The sequence below is a fragment of the Carettochelys insculpta genome, chromosome 12, assembly GCF_033958435.1.
Source record: "Carettochelys insculpta isolate YL-2023 chromosome 12, ASM3395843v1, whole genome shotgun sequence".
NCBI classification, from domain to species: Eukaryota; Metazoa; Chordata; order Testudines; family Carettochelyidae; genus Carettochelys; species Carettochelys insculpta.
Window position 1 is genome coordinate 38,440,334 of NC_134148.1, and position 20,505 is coordinate 38,460,838.

A 20,505-nucleotide genomic window follows, 5' to 3' on the forward strand; every position below is an offset into this window, starting at 1 on the left:
TTATATTCCAGTTGATTTACTTTATAATTATATGGTTAAAATGAGTCAGTAATGCGCTTTGACATTTTTTTCCTGTATTTTTATGTCTGTTTTTGTAAGCAAGTAGTTCTCAAGTGTTGTGAAACTTGAGGTACATAAACAAATCTCACTCCTGTAAGGAGTGCAGTAGTCTGGAAAGATTGAGAGCCAAAGGGGCAGACATACATAACCTTGTCTACTTTTGAATGTTCATTCAGATTAAGGGAGAGGGTAAATTTTAAGTGTGATAGCTAGTCTGGAATAAGTCCAAGTGTAAAGCTCTGTGAAGAATGCTGAAGTATGATCATTTTCATAACCATGGCTATTAGCCAGGTTGGGTAGGAGTAGTGTCCCTAGATTCTGTTTGTCAGAAGCTGGAAATGGGTGAGACGGGATGAATCATTTGATGATTGCCTGTTCTGTTCATTCCCTCTGGGGCACCTGGCATTGACCACTATCAGAAGACAGAATACTGAGCTAGATGGACTTCTGGTCTGACCCAGTATGGCCATTCTTATAATTTAGCTGCATCCTAAGTGAAAGGCAAACCTTCACAGTACAGTCTAACAATGTACCGAAATCCTAACAGTTGTCCATTATATAGCTGAAAGAGAACCAAGTCTTTGCCATTAAGGTGGTAATAACAGGGCTACTGTCTGTTACTTTCCCTTTGTATCTGACAGATTGACCAAATACAGTTCGACAAAATTTTGGAGCTGATAGAAAGCGGGAAGAAAGAAGGTGCCAAGCTGGAGTGTGGGGGTTTAGCCATCGGAGACAGAGGGCTGTTCATAAAACCAACTGTGTTTTCAGAAGTTACCGACAACATGCGAATTGCCAAAGAAGAGGTACAGTGCTCCTCAGAAGATTTCTGGTCACACATAGCAGCCACAGTACAATATGTCAACAATGCTTTTCCTTTGTTACTTTCAGTGACTGCCACTAGTTTGAGAATTTTTCAGCCATGATCTTTGTAGCTATCAAGCAAAATAATCTACTGAACTTGTAGAATTTATTAAGTTGACACAGCATCTTAAAGTTGCCTGGTGCAGAAATATATTTCTGACACTTTGGTCATAGGGGAATTTTAGAAGTTTGGGGTTTTTTTGTTTTTTTTGTTTTTGAAAAAAAAAAATCTGGCCAATAACCAGAACTGAAACCTTAATAGGAGAGAAGGGTGGAGAGAGTGTCAACATTGTTAGACCCAAAGTGTGAGTCCTTAATTTTTTAATCTGTTTTTACAGTACATATGATTCTTGGGTGTCCCATCCTGTCCCTCCCCATCCTCCAAAAAAGCTTTGTTGCTCTTTTTCAAAATAAGTGTCTGCAGCATTGTGCTCATGAGTATCCTACAGTAACCTATCTATGTATTAACACAATGGAAACTTCAGTTGTAAGCATTCAAGCCCCTTTTCAAGAAAGCTTCTTAAGCTCCCATTAAGGTCAATGGCACTTAAACACGTTTAAACTTAAGTATATGCTTCAATGTGATGCTGAATCGTGTTTTATTTTGTTGCTATGAACGTTATCACTAAAAAACTAACCACTTTTCTTAGAAGGCCATTAATAATATTTTTCTCGTTTGCAATTTGAGTAAATATATGCTTGAATTTTTGCAAATTACACAAATTCCTCACCTGCCTGCTCCATGTTTAGAAAATTCTCAGTCTCTGTATCCAGTTACATGCTATACTTAGCTGGTGAGGAAGATGTGTACCATGTGCTATTTTTGTTCCCCCTGCTGGATGGAATCAGAAGTGCTCAGCTGGACGTAAGAGGGTTCATGCCTCGCAAAGATAGGAGAGGTTTCCCTTTCGCACTAGGGGTATGTTCCTTATGCTTTTAGGCATGATGATCTTATGTCCTTACCCTACAGTCACGATAAAGTCCTGAGTAGCTGTCATGCTGCCCAGTGGAACCTTGGCATAGGAACTCAGGGACAAATTAGAATATTCTAATAACCTACAAAGAGAAACTGGGTGAGGGCAATAACCGCAGGTGCCAGGGCTGTTCTTCTCTTGCTGATACTTTCTGCACTGCTCAGTCATCTGACTGTCAAAATATTGGGAAAACCAGCATTGTCAATCAGTTAATCTTGTTTTCAGGATGCAATATCAAGCAAACTGAAACAAATGGCATGTGATTAGAGCCTGAGGTGACTCTGAAACAGAACTGGGGGAGTAGAAAGGGAATTAAATGGCTGCCAAGGTCCTACCGATACTGATGTGTTAGAATGTAGCTTAGACCTCTTTTATGTGGTCACTTGCCATACACTCTTGGCATAGAAAGTATCATCTTGATGTGCCAGATTTGCCGTGCAGTCTGAGGAATCTGGAAAGACGTCAGTCATCCTGGGAGTGAGTTATGTCCTAAAAATAGAGGCAAATAAGAGGTGAGCAGACAATCCCATGACAAACATCTTTCATATGAGTTACTTCTAGACTTCAAACTTGTGATTCATGGGGCTTCTCCAGTTTCATTCATTGTCAGTTTTGCTGCAACTTTGTCCTGTTTCTGTCTGCTACCAAGAATCATGTCTCCACATAAACATCCTAAAATTAATGGCAGTACACAGAACTTATGAGCATTTTCAACCCTTAATCCATCACAAAGCCCTTAAGATATTCACAGATAACATGGCATTATTAATCAACAAGGTGGCGCATGATCTCATCACCTGTGTACAGAGGCTATATACCTCTGGAACTGGTGCATAAACAACCACATAAATATCTCAGCCATGTATCTTCCCAGGAAGCAGAGCCCCACAGCAGATACCCTCAGCAGACAGTTTCACCAAAATCATGAATGGGAGAATGCAACGCTAATTTCTATATGCCATATTCTGACAATGGGGTTTTCAGACTACAGAGCTGTTTGTCACAGCAACCAGTTCCAAATGCCTGAGGTACTGCTCCCGAGCTGGACTGGACAAGAACCCCATGGGAGATGCGTTCTCCATAAAGTGAGACACTCACCTCCTTTATGAGTTTCCATGCATTCCTCTATTACACAGGGTAATCCCCAAGGTTCAAATGGACAGCGCATGACTGATACTCTCAGCACCTCTGTGGCCTCAGCAAACCAGTACTCTTTTCTAATGCAACTGTCTGTAACTCCTCCACTACCTCTTCCCCAAACTCCACTTCTCACTCAGGACAATGGCACACTTAGCCATCACAATCTCAAGATGCTCCAACCAATAGCCTGGCTTCTACACAGCTACCAGAAGTACAGTTACAGTGCTCAGAAGAAGTCCAGTCTATACTAACTAACACCAGGAAGCCAAGTACACGGAGAACTTGTAATCAAAAATGGAGATGTTTCCACATATGGTGTTCACAACAATCGCTCTCCCCTTAGTCCTACAGAATGCTCTCAGGGACTCCCAATTTCCAAATAAAGACTCTCAGAGTTGATATCTCAGTGTACAAGACTTTGCTATGAACTAAATAACACACCTACACTACAAGTAGTATATACACACTCCACCAGAGCTGTGCATAATGTCTCCACCTCCTTAGCATTCCTTCACAGCACCTCAACTGATGATGTCTGTAAGACCACAACATGAACATCAATACACACCTTGATGAACCATTATGCGATCAAGCAGCACTTATCACCTGACGCCCCTTTTGCTGGTCAGGATCATATTCCAAAGTCCCACGAGCCACAACAGCATACTGCTCTTTAGCCATCTTATGTGGAACACCCACAGGGACACTCCTCAAAGGAGAAGAGAAGGTTACTCACCTCTGCAGTAACTGAAGTTCTTGGAGATGGATGTCCCTGAGGGGGCTCCACAACCCATCCTCCCTTTTCTCTTTTCTACTCTGGATTTATAACATTTTTCTGTGGTAGAGAAGGAACTAAGGGATGCTGGGCAGTGTGTGACTGTTAACGGCCGCTACAAACATGAGGTGTGTACCATGCATGCACCCCTGCTGGGAGTACTACTGCTTTAAAAACATCACTGATTATAAGTGCAGGACAGCAATACACCTTATGTGGAGCACCAACAGGGACACCCATCTCAAAGAATGTCAGTTGTTACAGCAGAGGTGAGGAGCCTTCTTATGTGTGCATTTCTCCATTTCACCAGTGGAGTATCACCCACACAACATATGGTCGCTAGCACACAATCATCCTTGCGTTGCAGATGTACTGTATTTTGTAAGAAACAGCTTGAGCTCAGAAAAGGAGACTTGTGTACTGATAAGGGCAATCTGCACCCACAGAACAGTACAAGTTATACACATTTACCTCCAGAGAAGAGTGCATACAGAAGTGGTGGGCAGCCACTTGTGTGTGCAGTATTAGCTGCATGTATCAGCAAAGTGTAGAAAGCCTGGGGTGAAACTGAGGTAAATGTTGGTATATTTCTGCTACAGAAAGTGCCTACTGAGCCCATAGAGAGTTAAGAGTTCTGAATGGAAAAATGGAGAATGACCCAGAATTATCTATTGCCTGTTTTAACAGATAACTTTGCTCATGTAGATTTAAAGATTTTCCTTCTCATCATGGCATCTTGTAATCTTTGGAGCTTTGCATCTGTTTCCTACTGTTGCACTTCACTCAACCAATGGACTTAGGTTCAGACTCAGTGCCATCATTGAGAAGTTCTGTCATTGGTTTCCACAAGAGCAGGTCCGTCATGCAGCTGAAAACCATTAAAATACCAATACAGATGTCTTCAGTGTAACATTTCTAAATTTAATTTACAGAATACACACTGTTCTTTGCAGAATAATACCTATTTAATTGCTTACAGATCTTTGGACCAGTGCAGTCAATACTGAAGTTCAAAAGCATAGAAGAGGTCATAAGAAGAGCGAATAACACTGAATATGGACTCACAGCCGCAGTGTTCACAAAGAATCTGGACAGAGCTTTGACGTTAGCTTCTGCACTGGAGTCTGGAACCGTCTGGTAAACATTTTTGCCTGTATGGCTGCAATAGACAGAGGTTGTTTACAGTGTGTCTGCGGCCTGGTGACCAGTAGCACTAATCTTGAGTTCCCTCCCTCTTGCACTTTTGTCCAAAGAAGCAATAGCTGTTGCTCATCATGAGAGAGAGCACAAGGTATTTTACAGAAACGAAACTATTTTAGTAACAGAGAGGGAGCCGTGCTAGTCTATACACGACCAAAACAAAAAGCAGTCAAGTAGCACTTTAACAACTAGCAAAATAGTTTATTGGGTGAGCTTTCATGGGACAGACCCACTTCTTCAGACCACAGCCAGACCAGAACAGCTGTGGTCTGAAGAAGTGGGTCTGTCCCACGAAAGCTCACCCAATAAACTGTTTTGCTTGTCCTTAAAGTGCTACTTGACTGCTTTTTGTTTCAAACTATTTTAGTTCCCAACCCCTTTAAATATAATCTCTCATATGGAAAATTCCAACAGTATATGCTGCTTTATGGAATAACATGGTTAGGCCTGCTGAGAGGTTTCTAGTTTAAAAAACTCCAAACTATTGGGATGCTGTTTATGATGTGGTTGTTATGTAAGGTTTCAGAATATGTAACAAATCCATCAAGGCAGTAGATGGCACCACATCACTGTTTAAAAGAGGAAAGTCCAGTTTTTACATCCAAAGATCCTTATTTAGTATTAGGACACTTTAAAGAGCTGGGCTGAAAGCCTGGCTCCACTGAAGTCAATGGCAGTTTCACGCTGGTGCCTAATAATATATATTTTTTTCTATTTATAAACAATCCTTTGTATTTATCCATAATTCTCCTGTCTCTTCCCCTGTTCTCTGAAATAGTCTTTGGTTTTGAAGAAGCCATCTGCAACATGTATTCCTGTGACATTATAGTCTTGTCTGTTGCAGCAGGCCAAATCCCGCTCAGGTGCCGAAGTCAAGGGATCAGGTTTTAAATCCTCATCATCTCACCACAGCTAAAGTCTTAGAGGAGCTAGTATATTAACCAGTGGGTTTACACTAGCAATTTCTACTACTAGCTGTACCTTTCTAAATATGTATAATACAGCTGTATTCCTACACCTTTCCTGGACAGCAGCAAAGCATTTGCAGCTGAGGTGGGCATGTCTGGACAAGAAAATAGGTTGTGGGAGTTGTTTTTTGTTTGTTTGTTTTTAAACATGTATTTTTAAATGAGACTTTGAAGTCAGCCTAGACACAGTTTAACGTGTTTACATATGTGTTAGCTGGTTGTGGCTGGGAAATGTGGGGAGGACCAATCTTTATAGAGAGAGTTTTATCAAATACTTTTCCTCCTATGATAAAATCAACCTCTTTTACTGAAATTAACCAAAATGTAGTGAATAAAACACCTAAGGTACGTCTACAGTAGGCACTACTTTGAAGTAGCCAGCAGAGAGTCTGCATGCATTTTCCCTTACTTTGGAACCCAACCTTGAAGTCCTTACTCCATTCCCAGGAATGGAGTAGTGCCCTGCTTCGAAGTTTAACTTCAAATTAGGGTGCGTGTAGATGCTCAACTTCGAAGTTATTTTTGTAGTGTAGACACTGCTTTAGTGAAGTAGATGAAGTTTGATAAATGAATGTTTCTTCTCAACTCTGGAATATTAATAAACATGAATACATTCCCCTCTTCCCACATTCCAACTGTTTAATTTAATAAAAAAATATGTTTGACCCTAGGATCAACTGCTACAATGCCCTTTATGCACAAGCTCCTTTTGGTGGCTTTAAGATGTCAGGAAATGGCAGAGAACTGTGAGTTTTGTTTTGAGGATATCTTTCTTTCTTTTGTCTTTTGTTTTGTTTTCTTTAATGTAGAAAATTGAATGCAGTACAGTAAGAGTGATAACTTAGGAGTTCATCAAGCTTGCCTTAAATTTCTGGGGCTAGACTGCATTGTCCTTATACCTCTACAGAGCAATACATACCAGTGCAACATATCATAGAGTTTAAGGCTAGCTGGCAGAGACCACCAAATCAATCTGCCTGTGTATCATAGGCCTCCTATCCTGGCCCTTTTAAACCCAGCAGTTGAAATCAGGCCAAGGTATTATATCCCACAGGAGAGTAAACTGTTACGTGCCACGGGGAGCGAATAGGTAGAATGGAGGTACAACAGTGATCAGGGCCACTGTAGTATTAGGAAAACAATTGAGTGAGGGTAAGAGGGTGTAAAAACTTCCATGGTGATTTGTTCATCTGAATAGTGCCCCTAATCTGCCTGCCTCACTGTACAAGTCACCTAGTCAGTGCACTCTGTCCTAAAACTGCTTTTCAGAACTCCATTACTTGGCTCCTGCTCTAGGATATTTCCTGCCAGGCAAATATGCCCCAGGTTGTTGTATAATTAATTCCCCTTGCCCAGTGCGTTTTTCTTTTTTGTTGTTTTAAAAAAAAAAAAAAGGGGAACTGGTACTCACTACCAGCAAGTACTGGCACAAAAAAAGCTTTGCCCTTGCCTCACTTGCCTGTGGCTATAAAGTCAGTCAGTCAGAGGGGGGAAAAATCTGTCTCCTGCTTTCCAAGTCTTTTTAGTTACTGAATGCCCTATAGATGTGTATACGGATATGCTCCCACACAGAAGCTTATTTTATTCTAAGGGTGAAGAAGGGAAGTGTAATTTTAGTTATTGTCAACAAGATAATAACGGTGTGCATGCAGTGCCTTTCCTTCTGCAGCCTCCCAAAATGCTTTGTGAGTTCCACCACACTGGCAATGGAGACATTCCTTATGTCAATATCAGCCATTTCAACCATTGTACTAATCTTGTGTCAAAGCTTGCAATCTATATATGAAGTGCATTATGAGACAGGAGGGGGTCAACTCTCCAGCTAGATTAAGTCAGCGGAGTTTCATTGGTTTTGACAGACCTATGTTGATTCACAGCAACTGATGATTGTTACAAGAAGGGAGCAAGGAGAAAAATTATTCTCTTTAACCTCTGAGGGTAGGACAAAAAGCATCGGTCTTACATTGCACCACAGGAGTTTAGGTCTGGCATCAAGAAAAGCTTCCTGTCAGGGTGATTAAGCACTGGAATAAATTGCATAGGATGTTTGTGGAATCTCCATCATTGGAGATATTTAAGGACAGATTAGACAAATACCGAGTCAGGTGCTTGGTCCTGCCATGAGCGCAGGGGACTGGACCTGATGACCTCTTGATGTTCCAGTTCTAGTATTCTATGTTTCTATGATCTGGGCCTGTGTTGCTTATCTAAAATGTAATTATATTATTTAATAAGATGTTCTGGGTAAAGGTGCTCAGCGACAGCAGCTATCGTACATGAAAATGTAGCATATGATTAAAGTGGTAAATTCAAGCATTGTAATTGCTTTATTTTTTCTTTCAGTGGTGAATACGCTCTGGCAGAATATACTGAGGTGAAAACAGTCACCATTAAACTATCTCAGAAGAATGACGAGGAGCTGGAGGCTTAAAAAAAAGCTGACATTCTGAATGTGATATGCAGACAGGGAGAACGTTGAAAACTTGCTGGGGTGGGGGAAGAGAAAACAGCACTTCTTACAAAGAACACTTTTTAAACTTTATATAAACTTTGAATCTTCTGGACTTTGCTCATCAGTTAGCTTTTGGACACAAAATTTAAGTGACATATCAGCTGTCCACATTGTGTCCTCATATTCTTTATGCTGCATTCAGTGGACAAGTCCTTGGCTTTGCATCACTCTCCTACCATGACCAAGCTACTGGTCACACGGTGCTTTAAAAAAAAAAAGGTTCTGTAATCAAACCATGGCTTTGAAGGTAAAATCATCCCCAATGCTATTAGAGAGAGACAAGGCAGCACCAGCATGGATTGTTAAATATGTTAAAACACCTGTGGACTTTAACTGATATAAAGTCATTGACTTCAGTAGTTTTGCACCTAACAGCACTGAAATCACAGGAGTTCTGTTGGGGTTAAGGGAAGAATTAAGCCCCATGGGAAAGTTTGTTTTTGTGGACAGTTATGTAAAGCACTTTTATGTGAAAGAATTGTCTTGGTCTCTCTAATACACACACATTCTCTATAATGGTGACATCATAGTCCCATTAACCTCGGTAGGGGTTTTGCCATCAACTTCAGTGGGACCAGGATTTCATCCTACATATTTGGACTTGGGGTGGGTGAGGGAGAAATTTTGTATGCCTTGTGTTGTGATGCATGTTCTCTACGAATACTGAAAACAAGCAATGACTTGCTAACCTCTTTGGCTCCAGAAGAGTTCGTACAGTATATGGTAAATCTTCACTACAGCACTTTTCACAAGAGGATTTTGCACTGTATCTCCACTAATGATGCCAGCACTCCTGCCAATCTTGTAGCATGGCACACATGCTGCAGAAAACATCTAGGGGACAGAGAGACCCAAACAGAAATCATCCAAAAGAAACAGGAGGATAGAAAGAGAGCAAGCATTGCATCTCTTCTCTCTGCCATCATTTTTTATTCCAACATGTGAATCTCATTTTGTTCAGCTAAACCTGTTTTGAGCAGGATTAGTAAACTCCCCTAAAGCCCTGTTCTCTCCCCACCCCCAGATGAATGTAATTTACCACAGGCTTCTGAAAATATGCTGTGAAAAAGAAGTTGCTCCCAGACTGTTGTGGAGTTTCAGTTGTCTTCACTTCATGGGCTAGATCACCTAGGTGTATGTTGGAGGAAGCCACTGTACAGCCTGTGGCGTGGATCCCAGCTAGGTGAAGGCCGAGGGTAGGAAAGGGAATTTGCACTACTATAAAATTCCCACCACACTGGCAGTCCGGCCCCAAACTGGGCAGCAATAGAGGGTGACTTATGGTGAAGACAGCTGGAAGGTGCTCTATTTACACAGCCAGTTCCAGTGGGGCTTTGTGCAGAACCTTCAACAAAGATTGAAGCTGAAAGGAGGTAGGTAATAAGCATATATCCCACCCAGGCATCAGGGGCGCAAACTGACCAGAGGTGCAAAACTTCTTTTATATGCTAAAGCAGGAAATGCCTGTTGACTTAACTGGAGTGCTGATAAAGGCCCTTCATTGTCAAAAGAAGTTACACAGGTGGTAGGTACATTCCAAATGATAGCAAACCCCAGAAGTTACGGTTTAAAGTGGAAGGGAAAATAGCAAAGTTAGATCATAACCCAGTAACTCTCTTCTGCCAAACATGCTCCTGCTAAATAAGTAAAAAATATTACCATGCTAATAGATGAGGAGGTATGGAGGAAGTTTGCATGTGGCTGAACTCCACTGTTAATTACTGAATCTTGAAAGGAATGGGGCTTTTGTGCTCCTCAGTCTGTGATCACTCATAAATAAGAGCATGTCTCTACTTACCAGAAGATCGATGTGCTGGTAGTCAATCTTCCAGGGTTCGCTTTAGCAACCAGGGTGCTGTCATCAACCCCAGTACTCCTGAGACTTGTGAGGAGCAAGGGATGTCAATGGGAGAGTTTCTGTGGGAACAGTGGCAAAAATTGATTTAAGGTGCCAACTCCAGCTACACAATTTTTATAGCTGGAATTGCATATCTTAATTTTTTTGGTTTTGTTTCCCTGCAGTGTAGACCTGGCCTAACATACCACTGACAGCTGTACACAACTGGGGAGGGGGCACATTCCTATAGTCATTGGAGGTGGCACTTCAGGAGGTGCATTTCCCCACCTAAATGCAGATGAGATCCCCATGAAAGTCCAAATAGGAAAACTGTAAATATATTTCAACATTTGTAATACATTTAGCAAGAGATCGCAACTGCCTTAGCAGAGGAGCATTTTACTATAATCTACTTATGTTTTCTAGAGCTACAAGCAGATGATCTGGAGGCAAGGTAAATAGCAAAATGAAACTGGAATAATAATTACCAGTATAGCCTTCCATATTTTTGGTTTGATTAAACATATTGGGGTGGGAAATATGACATATGAAATGTACAATCTATTTTAGCATTTGGTTTATATATATGTTATATATATATATATATATATATTTCTTCTCAAGTTAAACAAATGACTTAGTAATGTATTTTCTTACTGTATAAATCAGGGTTTGATTTTACACACTGAATTTTCTAAATTATATATCAGATAACAATAGCCACTAACATACAATGACCCATTAAAGAATTTATATTCTTTCATTGCACAGTAATACTTTTCATATGAAATACTACTTAATTTTTTAAAAATATATTTATAAATTAGAGTACACTTAATCTAATGTATTTTTATAGCTGAAGGTACAGGGAAATGCTATATGTGTGTAAACCTCATGTAGATATTTAGAATTTGGGTACCTTTTTGTAGTATTATCTTTCCAATTCTTAATAAAATTTTTTAACTTTTTGTGGTAGTTTGTATAAATGTTGCAGGTGAGATCTTGTCTACTGAAAAGTGTTGGGGGAAGTCCTGCCAACTTCACTCAAAAAAGTAAAATATGTGGTTTTCCTTAGTTCAGAGAATAAACTCTGAAAATGTAAGATTGAGAGACCTATACTCACACAAAATAGCTCTGTTGTCTCCTTGAACTCAGTGAGGATAGCTCTGAATAAAGATCTCTGTGATAAATCACCTGCTAGCACCATTTGAGTAATTTTAAAAAAAGAAATGTAATACTGCAAGTTAAACCTCTCTCCTCTTGCACCCTCGTGACCTGACTGGTGCCAAATGAGTGAATCTGATGGACCATGGGAGGTCAATATTGTCTAGCAGCGTTACCAACACCTCCACTGCTTACTGGGCTCTTAGAAGACATTTAGGGATAAATTACAGCTAAACAGCACTAAACAATGAGAGTCAGGATGGTGGCTGTAAGCAAACTTTATGGGAGCAAAGGAAGCTTGGCCACTCCCATGATATATGGCCATCTGGGTAACTAAAATCATACCAGATTACAGATGTTGCCAGATGAGAGTGTTTTAGATTAGAGAGATTCAACCTGTACTACATATTAAATCTCCATCCTTTTTTTTTAAAAAAAGATTGTATTATTTAATTACTTTCAATATTTCATGGCTTTAATTGAAAAAAGTGATTCAAAGATTAATTTGAAATCTGCTCAAAAAATTATGTATTTGTCTCTTTATTTTAAAAACTGGGCAGTGTCTTTTAATCCAAACACCTGTCTGATCAGTCACTCTGTATTTAGCTCCCCTCTACAAGGGAATAGGATCAGATCAGTAACCTCCAAGGCTTTTATCAGAAGAGGACTTGACCACTAAATAATGCTACACCTTGGCACAACTGGGGAGCCAAAGTTGCAATGAGAATATTAAATTTGAATGTCCATGTTTTTATGGGTTCAAGAGGAACCTTACTCTTTTGCCTATAAGGGCAGACTTCCCTACCTTTCAGAATGATTGTGGGCTGATTCATTCATGTATGTCGTGGCTCTTTGGTGAGAAGTGCCATAGATTCACTTTTATGTTAATGATAAATTGCAGTGCCTTGTAAGTCACTATAGTGGCAGGTGACTGAGTTGTTGGGCAAGTTAAAAGGAAACTAGAGCAGGGAGTAGAAAAATGCAGCCAAAAAGTCTACAATGTCATCTACCACTATAGACGTGGCAGATTTGTTATTGTTCTTATTTGTCTTTATTTACTTAACCCGTCTCTCTACTGCAGCTTTTATTTAAGCAAAGCCTACCATCTCTAATAGAAGGTTTACTGAACTATAGTCAGTTGCAAGAGTGGGCCCTGCTGCATTCTCATTGTTGCTTTACCTTTTCTTAAAGGGGCATGTTAAGCAGTTCAGGCCAAAACAGCAGGGCAGATGTATGTATGTTGAACAGGAAAGCATCGAGAACAGGTCAGAAGGATTTTGCTTTACCAGGCACCTACTAGCTGGAGCATGAGAAAAATACAGGGCCCAGATCCCAAGCAGAAGTTAGGGGTAGTACCCAATAGCAGTGGAAGGAGCTGATATAGAGGGATTTGGCTTTTCAGCTGAGACTTGCTTCTGGGCAATGAGACACTTGCATGTGGATCTTGTGTAGTAGGCTAGGTACTGGGATTGTTAGAGTTCCAGTTACCCATAACACTTAAAGCTGAACTAGTAACATTTCCAAGCCCCATGAGTGCTGCTGTAAGGGTGTCAGTGATTGGACAGGGTAAAGAAAAGTTGTAGAAGGAAGCCCAAGGGAGAGTGCAGAAAGAAGATACCAACATGCAGGGAATAGAGAGATCTGGCCGGGAAACACAAGGAAATGTTCCCAAAAATCAAAATTCCCCATTTTGTAAACTTCTAGACAGCTCCATTTGGGAAAGAAAGATAAAGGGAGAAGAACAAAAAAAAGAGGAAATGAGCATATCTTTTCTAGACAGGTATTACATGCTCATCTGCAATAGGAAAGTGAGTGTTTAAACTAGAAAAAAGACTCAGGTGTAATACAATCAAGTTGCAGCCTAATAAAGGTGTTATGCAGTAGGTTTATAACAATACAAGGATGTACAGTCAGCAGTAGACAGCATAGGGTATATTCTGGCACAGGCTGGTATATTCCTTTGAATGGCATATGTGGGTTATAAAGTATACATCTGTGGACACACCAGTAAATGTTCTCCCCCACCCCCAAGTAAATATTGGGTAAATACTTCAAGTGGTGGGTGAACACTCAGAATGCAAGACTTTGCCTGCACTAACATTTTGATCTCTGTCCTACTTCAGAATATTCACGTCAAGGTTTTTGGCCAATTACAGAATGATGGAAGTTGATATCCAAGGTTTTGGGCTTGTCTCTGATGATAGAGACAAGGCGGGTAAGGTAGCATCTTTTATTGGGCCAACTGCTGTTGGTGAGGGGAAACTGGCTTTCAAGCTAGATGCATCCTGTTGACTTCTGAGGCAGTGTATCATTCTGTGATCCTGTTCACTGTCTGAATTCACATAGGACACTTTGTTTTCAAAATAGCATTTCAGTGCTTGGTGAAGTGTACTGTACTGCTGCCTTCAGGCCTTGCAAGGCTTACCCATGTGGTTGGGAGTGAGTATACTGCTTGACAAAGAATGGATACAGGTTTCCTATATGCCTAGCAAAACAGATTATATCCAAATTAGCAAAGAATTCACATCAAACCCACAGACTTTAAATCAGTTCTATTCTCTGACTCATTTGGTTGTGCAGATGTTAAGTACACCAGTAGTTTCACACTTAAAGGTTCCATCCTGCAAAACTTTATTCAATGAAGTCAGGACTCTGCAGGAGTAAGCAAGCAAGATCAGTCTCTTTTTTTTGGCTATTGCAGATGTAAGTGTCTCAGCAATCTAGTTCTCTCAGATCCAATAGCTTCCAGGCCAGATTCCTTCAGCTAACATGAGACATAGTAACAGAGAGGAAGCCGTGCTAGTCTATACACTATCAAAACAAAAAGCACTCAAGTAGCACTTTGAAGACTAGCAAAATAGTTTTAGGTGAGCTTTCGTGGGACAGACCCACTTCTTCAGACCACAGCCAGACCAGAACAGATTCAATATTTAAGGCACAGAGAACCAAAAACAGTAAGCAAGGAGGACAAATCAGAAAAAGATAATCAAGGTGAGCAAATCAGAGTGGAGGGGTGGGGGGGAAGGTCAAGAATTAGATTGAGCCAAGTATGCAGACAAGCCCCTATAGTGACTCAAACAGCAACGAAGGGTCCTGTGGCACCTTATAGACTAACAAAGTTTTGAGCATGAGCTTTCGTGAGCACAGACTCACTTCTTCAGATGTCTATAAGGTGCCACAGGACCCTTTGTTGCTGTTACAGATCCAGACTAACACGGCTACCCCTCCGATACTTGATATAGTGACTCAAAGTTCCCATCACGATTTAAACCATGTGTTAATGTGCCGAATTTGAATATAAAAGCAAGCAGCCGAGCTGGCTTTTATATTCAAATTTGGCACATTAACACATGGTTTAAATTGTGATGGGAACTTTCTGAGTCACTACAGGGGCTCGTCTGCATACTTGGCTCAATCTAATTCTTGACCTTCCCCCCCACCCCTCCACTCTCTGATTTGCTCACCTTCATTATCTTTTTCTGATTTGTCCTCCTTGTTTACTGTTTTTGGTTCTCTGTGCCTTAAATATTGAGTCTGTTCTGGTCTGGCTATGGTCTGAAGAAGTGGGTCTGTCCCACGAAAGCTCACCTTAAACTATTTTGCTAGTCTTTAAAGTGCTACTTGACTGCTTTTTGTTTTAACATGAGACATGTTTTGTTATCACCACATATCTCCACAGTCAAATCCTTGAGTGCTTTAGGGTGCATTTCATCAGGCCCAGTAACTTGAAGACATCTAACTTGTCTAAGTAATATTTTAACTTGTTCCTTCCCTATTATAGCTGCTGAACCTATCCCAGTTTCTCTGGCATTCACTGTTAGGTGCCAATTACCACAAATCTTGGTGAAAAAGCAAATAGGTCATTAAGCATCTCCACCCTTTCCACATTTTTCTATTTATTGTTTGTTTTTCCCTCTTCATTGAGTAATGGGCCTCTCCTGCTCTGGATCTTCCCCTGGCTTCCAATGTATTTTGTGGTATATTTTCTTGCTACCCTTCAAGTCTTTAACTGGTTTGAGCTTGTTTTGTGCCTTGGACTTCCAAATTTTACCACATCTTACGTGTGTTGTTTATATTCATCCTTTATAATCTGACTTACTTTCCACTTTGGTTTTTTTTTTTTTTAATTTAATCTCCTGATTAAATCAGGTGGTCTCTTGCTGTACTTCTTATCTTTCCTACTCAGTGGAATAGTTTTAATCTTGTGCCCTTAATACTGTCTCTTTAAAGAAAAACTGCCAACTGTCTTCAATTGCTTCCCTCTTAGATCCGTTTCTCCTGGAATCTTACCTTCCAACTCCCTGAGCTTGGTAAAGTCTACCTTTTTGAAATCCATTGTCTGTATTTTGCTGTTTTCCTTCCTACCATTCCTGGGAATCATGGACACTTATTTCATGATCATGTTCACCCAACCTGCCTTCCACTTTCAAATTCCCAACCATTCCTCCATATTTGTCAAAATCAAACCAAATCAGCTTTCTCCACCTTCTGAAATAAACAAAAAAATTCCAATACATTCCAAGAACTTTTTTGATCATCTGTGCCCTGTTGTGTTGTTTCTCCAACAGATGTCTCTGTAGTGGAAGTCCCCCACCACCATCAAGTCCTGTGCTTTGGCTGATTTTGTTAATTTAAATAAAGTCTCAGCCACTTCTTCACAGCTAGGTGTTCTGTTGTAGACTACTACCATGACATCTCCCTTGTTTTTTTAACCCCCTTTTATCTTTACCCAGAAGTTCTCAAGTCTGTCTCCTATTTCCAGTTGAACCTTAGTCCAAATATATACTCTTCTTAATACACAAGACAATGCTTTCCTTTATTTCCCCTGCCTGTCCTTCCTGAGCAAGCTGTACACTTCTAACATTCCAGTTGTGCATATTATCTCACCAAATCTGTGTTACCAGCTATGTCACAGTTGTCCCTCTACGGCAGCGGTTTTCAAACTTTTGGGCTTGTGGCTCATCTAGCTCAATACAAACCACGCCGTGGACCACCAGCTAACCACCCATGATGACAAACTGTCTTTGTTTAGCTCGAAACATCTAAAATACTAATGTATTTATATTAGGCTACTGGAGCTATACAGAGGGGGGGCATATGTATTAATAAACAAAATAATTAAAGAGATTAAGTGCTTTAACTTCAACATGTTAGTTAACTTCATTTAATAAGATATGTCCAAAAAATGTTCCAATGTTGTCTTATGGTAGGGAACCTTGTTTGGATCAGTGGGCCACTGATCTACAGAAAAATCATTCCAGGGCCACACAAGTGAGAGGCAATTATCCCACTCCCTCCAACCCTCACTGATGTGGCCCCAACTGAGATCCTTTACTCCCCTGGTGCTCCAGCCCCATGGCAAGGGATGAGGAGGAAGGGAGGACCAAGCTTCAAGGCTTTCCACAAGCTAGATTAATGCTTTTGGGGTCCTAGGGTTTGTAGATTTGTGACATCCCCCCACCCCCAGCTTTGGGGTGCATCAAAATTTAGGGGATCAGTGTGCAAGACAGGGCTGCTAGGGAGTGCAACAGAGTGGGGTGAGATAGAGTACTTGAGTGGGCTGGGAGTGGAGGTCTGGCCAAGGATGAGGGTGCAGGAGAGGATTGAAGGTGGAAAGTCTACAAGGCAGGGAAGGCAGTGGGCTGCAGATGAGGTGTGTGGCCAAGAGGAAGAGTACAGGAGCAAAGGAGCATGTGGGAGCAGTGTATGGGTACAGCATCTGGCCAGGAGAGAGAGTGCAGGAACAGGCTGGGGTGGGACAGCTGTGCAGGAGGAGGGGGCAAGAAATGAGAGGGAGGGTGGGGCAGGAGGGGACCAAGGCTGGGAGAGATGAACGGGGGCGGGGGGATGACTTATCTAACTCTGTGCTCCCCACCACTTCCCAGGTACTGCCCTCTCCTGCTCCCATTGGCTGAAATCCAGACAATAGGAGCAGAGGAGAAACCCTCTCATGAATGGCTCCTAGTGCTGAGTTGGCCTCACAGGGAGGAGGGGAAGCAGCCGTACTCTCCATCCTTCCTTCCCACCTTCCCCACATGTGTGGGATCCAGCCCACAATGCTTGTGGCCGCTCCTCTGCCTACAGCAGGCAGTTGGCGCAAAAACCTGGCAAGGGGGAGGGGAACCCCAAGACTGGAATGTCACTGTGGGCTCCCTGCTGCTGGGGAAAGAGTGAACCCCAAGCTTCACCGCCCAGCTGCAACGTGGCATGGTCCACAGACTGCATTGAGAGAATCAGAGCTCTAGGGCAGAGTGATGGCCCCCTCAAGGGATGTGAAATTTTGTAAGGACAGGCCCAGCAAGTTTGGCTGCTGGGTCTCAGGCTCATCCATCTCATTAAAAATCTTGAAATACGTTACTGTTTTTATCTATGCGTATTCATACATACACACACATATACTGATTAATAAAAATATTATAGTCTACACTTATTTTCTTACTTGTGCCAACAGTTTTTTTTTCACGTGAACATAACCAAAATTTCCAACAATTTGGATTACATTAGCTAGGTTGGCAGGGGCCTGCTAACTGCAGGGATGAAAAGCGGAGACCAACTTAAAAAGTTTGCTCACCCCAACCTAGAACACTCCCTCCCTCCAGCTCTCCTCTGGCCCTCACACACACACCTCTCTTTTCACCCCTCTAACTCTCCCTTCCCCCAATTCTCCTTTTTGCATCCCCCCTTCACACCCCTCAAACTCCTTCCTCCCCTCTTCTTTCTCCCATCCTCATAAGCAACACTCTTTTCTCCTTCCCCTTTCCTCCCCCAACTCCCCTCACACACTCCCCTTTCTGCTACCCCTTCCCCACACTCCCCTTTCTCATCCCTCCTCTCACCCCCACTGTGGCCATTCTCCTCACACCTTCACCACTTCCCCTCCCTGACTCCCCCCACTCCCTTTCTCCTAGTCCCTCCCTGTTCTTCACCCCCCATTCCACTCACATGCACACCCTCCCCACTCCCCTCTAGTCATACCATACTCCTTCACTCCTACATGCACACCCTACTCCCTTCCCCCCTCCCCTCACAAGCACACCCTCCTCACTCCCCACACAGTCATACTGTACTCCTTCACCCCCACACCCTACTCCCCTCACCCCACCCACAGGCACGCCCTACTCCCCCAACACTCCCCTCCCACTCACCTCACCCCCACCCCTCACGAGCACACTCTATTCACACTCACCCCCACACACACTCACAGGCACACCCTACTCACACTTGCCCCCACACCCCCTCACCCCTCCCCTCACAGGCACACCCTACTCACACTAACCCCCACACCCCTCACCCCTCCCCTCACAGGCACACCCTCCTCACTCCCCGCACAGTCATACTGTACTCCTTCACCCCCACACCCTACTCCCCTCACCCCACCCACAGGCACGCCCTACTCCCCCAACACTCCCCTCCCACTCACCTCACCCCCACCCCTCACGAGCACACTCTATTCACACTCACCCCCACACACACTCACAGGCACACCCTACTCACACTTGCCCCCACACCCCCTCACCCCTCCCCTCACAGGCACACCCTACTCACACTAACCCCCACACCCCTCACCCCTCCCCTCACAGGCACACCCTCCTCACTCCCCGCACAGTCATACTGTACTCCTTCACCCCCACACCCTACTCCCCTCACCCCACCCACAGGCACGCCCTACTCCCCCAACACTCCCCTCCCACTCACCTCACCCCCACCCCTCACGAGCACACTCTATTCACACTCACCCCCACACACACTCACAGGCACACCCTACTCACACTTGCCCCCACACCCCCTCACCCCTCCCCTCACAGGCACACCCTACTCACACTAACCCCCACACCCCTCACCCCTCCCCTCACAGGCACACCCTCCTCACTCCCCGCACAGTCATACTGTACTCCTTCACCCCCACACCCTACTCCCCTCACCCCACCCACAGGCACCCCCTACTCCCCCCACACACTCACTTTCACTCCCCCACACTCCCCTCCCACTCGCCCCCACCCCTCCCCTCACGAGCACACCCTATTCACACTCACCCCCACACAGCCTCACCCCTCCCCTCCCGGGCACACCCTATTCACACTCACCCCCACACAGCCTCACCCCTCCCCTCCCGGGCACACCCTACTCACACTCGCCCTCACCCACACTCCGCCCGCTTCTCCCTGGATTGAGGAAGTGCTGGCTGCCCCGTCCCGCGTGCGTACCGCCCCGTTCCTCTCCCGGCCTCCCTGCCGCGGAGCAGCGCCACAGCCGCTGCTGCCCCGGCCGGAGAAGGAGGCGGCTCCGCATCCAGCAGGAGACGGGAGGTACCGTGGCTTGGCGGGGCGCCGCCGTGCTGCTGAGGGGCTTTTCCTGCCGCTTCCCTTGGGCAGCGTTGCGGCCGCGGCCCGAGTCCGCCGAGCCCGCCGGGGGCGTCTGCGCCGCAGAGCGGAGAGCTGGGGCCTTCCTCCCGCTCCCCCCACAGCCGCTGTCTCCGCGCCGCAGCGCCACAGCCGCCTGGCGGGCTCCGGGCCGGGCAGGGCTGGGCCAGGCCGCCTGACACCTGCTCCGGCGCTGGGCTGCCCTGCGGGCGGGGGGACAGGGGACAAGGCGCGGGCCAGAGCCGCTTTGAAAGGGCAGACCGCCCCCCCCCCCCCCCCGCGCACACATACCCACCCCAGGTCCCGCGCTTTGCCAGTCCCCGGGAGCAGCCGAAGTTGGGCCAGGAGCCACCCAGCGCTGGGCACTGGGGCGGGTGTGTTTGGCCGTCGGGGCGATACCCATCTCGCCTTGCTGGTGCTGCTGCTGCTGCCTTGGCATCCCCAGCCAGAGGGGCCCGGTTGGGGTAGCCCCTTGTCTTGCCTCTGAGCTGCAGAATTCGAGCTAGCATGAAAGTTTTTCACTGAACGTTGTTTTTTTCCCCCCTTGAAAAGTGGCGTTTGGACAAAGGGTTCCTGTTCCTGGCCGCTTGTGTTAGTTAAAAGCTTCCAGGTTTTTGCTGGAAGAAACAACCAACCTTCATTTCTTTTACT

At 44.0% G+C, this 20,505-nt stretch overlaps 2 protein-coding genes and 1 long non-coding RNA gene across 9 annotated transcripts in view; 2 read left to right on the forward strand and 1 right to left on the reverse strand.

The window, feature by feature from the left end:
- The window catches only part of ALDH1A3 (aldehyde dehydrogenase 1 family member A3), a 55,413-nt gene extending 46,225 nt beyond the window's left edge, over positions 1-9,188 (forward strand). The window contains exons 10-13 of the mRNA XM_075006431.1: positions 702-866; positions 4,793-4,950; positions 6,653-6,727; positions 8,325-9,188. Coding sequence (XP_074862532.1) covers positions 702-866; positions 4,793-4,950; positions 6,653-6,727; positions 8,325-8,412 — 486 coding nt within the window. The 3' untranslated portion in view covers positions 8,413-9,188. The remainder of the gene's footprint in view (positions 1-701; positions 867-4,792; positions 4,951-6,652; positions 6,728-8,324) is intronic.
- On the reverse strand, positions 1,014-20,051 carry LOC142019471 (uncharacterized). 5 transcript variants are annotated; one of them, XR_012647091.1, is made up of 5 exons: positions 19,699-20,051; positions 10,292-10,410; positions 9,183-9,327; positions 4,879-4,972; positions 1,014-2,387 (listed from the first exon to the last, which is right to left on the reverse strand). It is a non-coding gene; the product is annotated as an uncharacterized LOC142019471 (long non-coding RNA). The 5 variants fall into 5 exon arrangements; XR_012647090.1 differs by having other exon boundaries at positions 19,805-20,048; XR_012647089.1 differs by having other exon boundaries at positions 9,183-10,410; positions 19,699-20,049.
- The window catches only part of LRRK1 (leucine rich repeat kinase 1), a 132,298-nt gene continuing 131,483 nt past the window's right edge, over positions 19,691-20,505 (forward strand). For all 3 annotated transcript variants that reach the window (XM_075006425.1, XM_075006424.1, XM_075006427.1), the window contains exon 1: positions 19,691-19,800. The gene's annotated coding sequence lies outside the window, so the exon portion shown is untranslated. The remainder of the gene's footprint in view (positions 19,801-20,505) is intronic.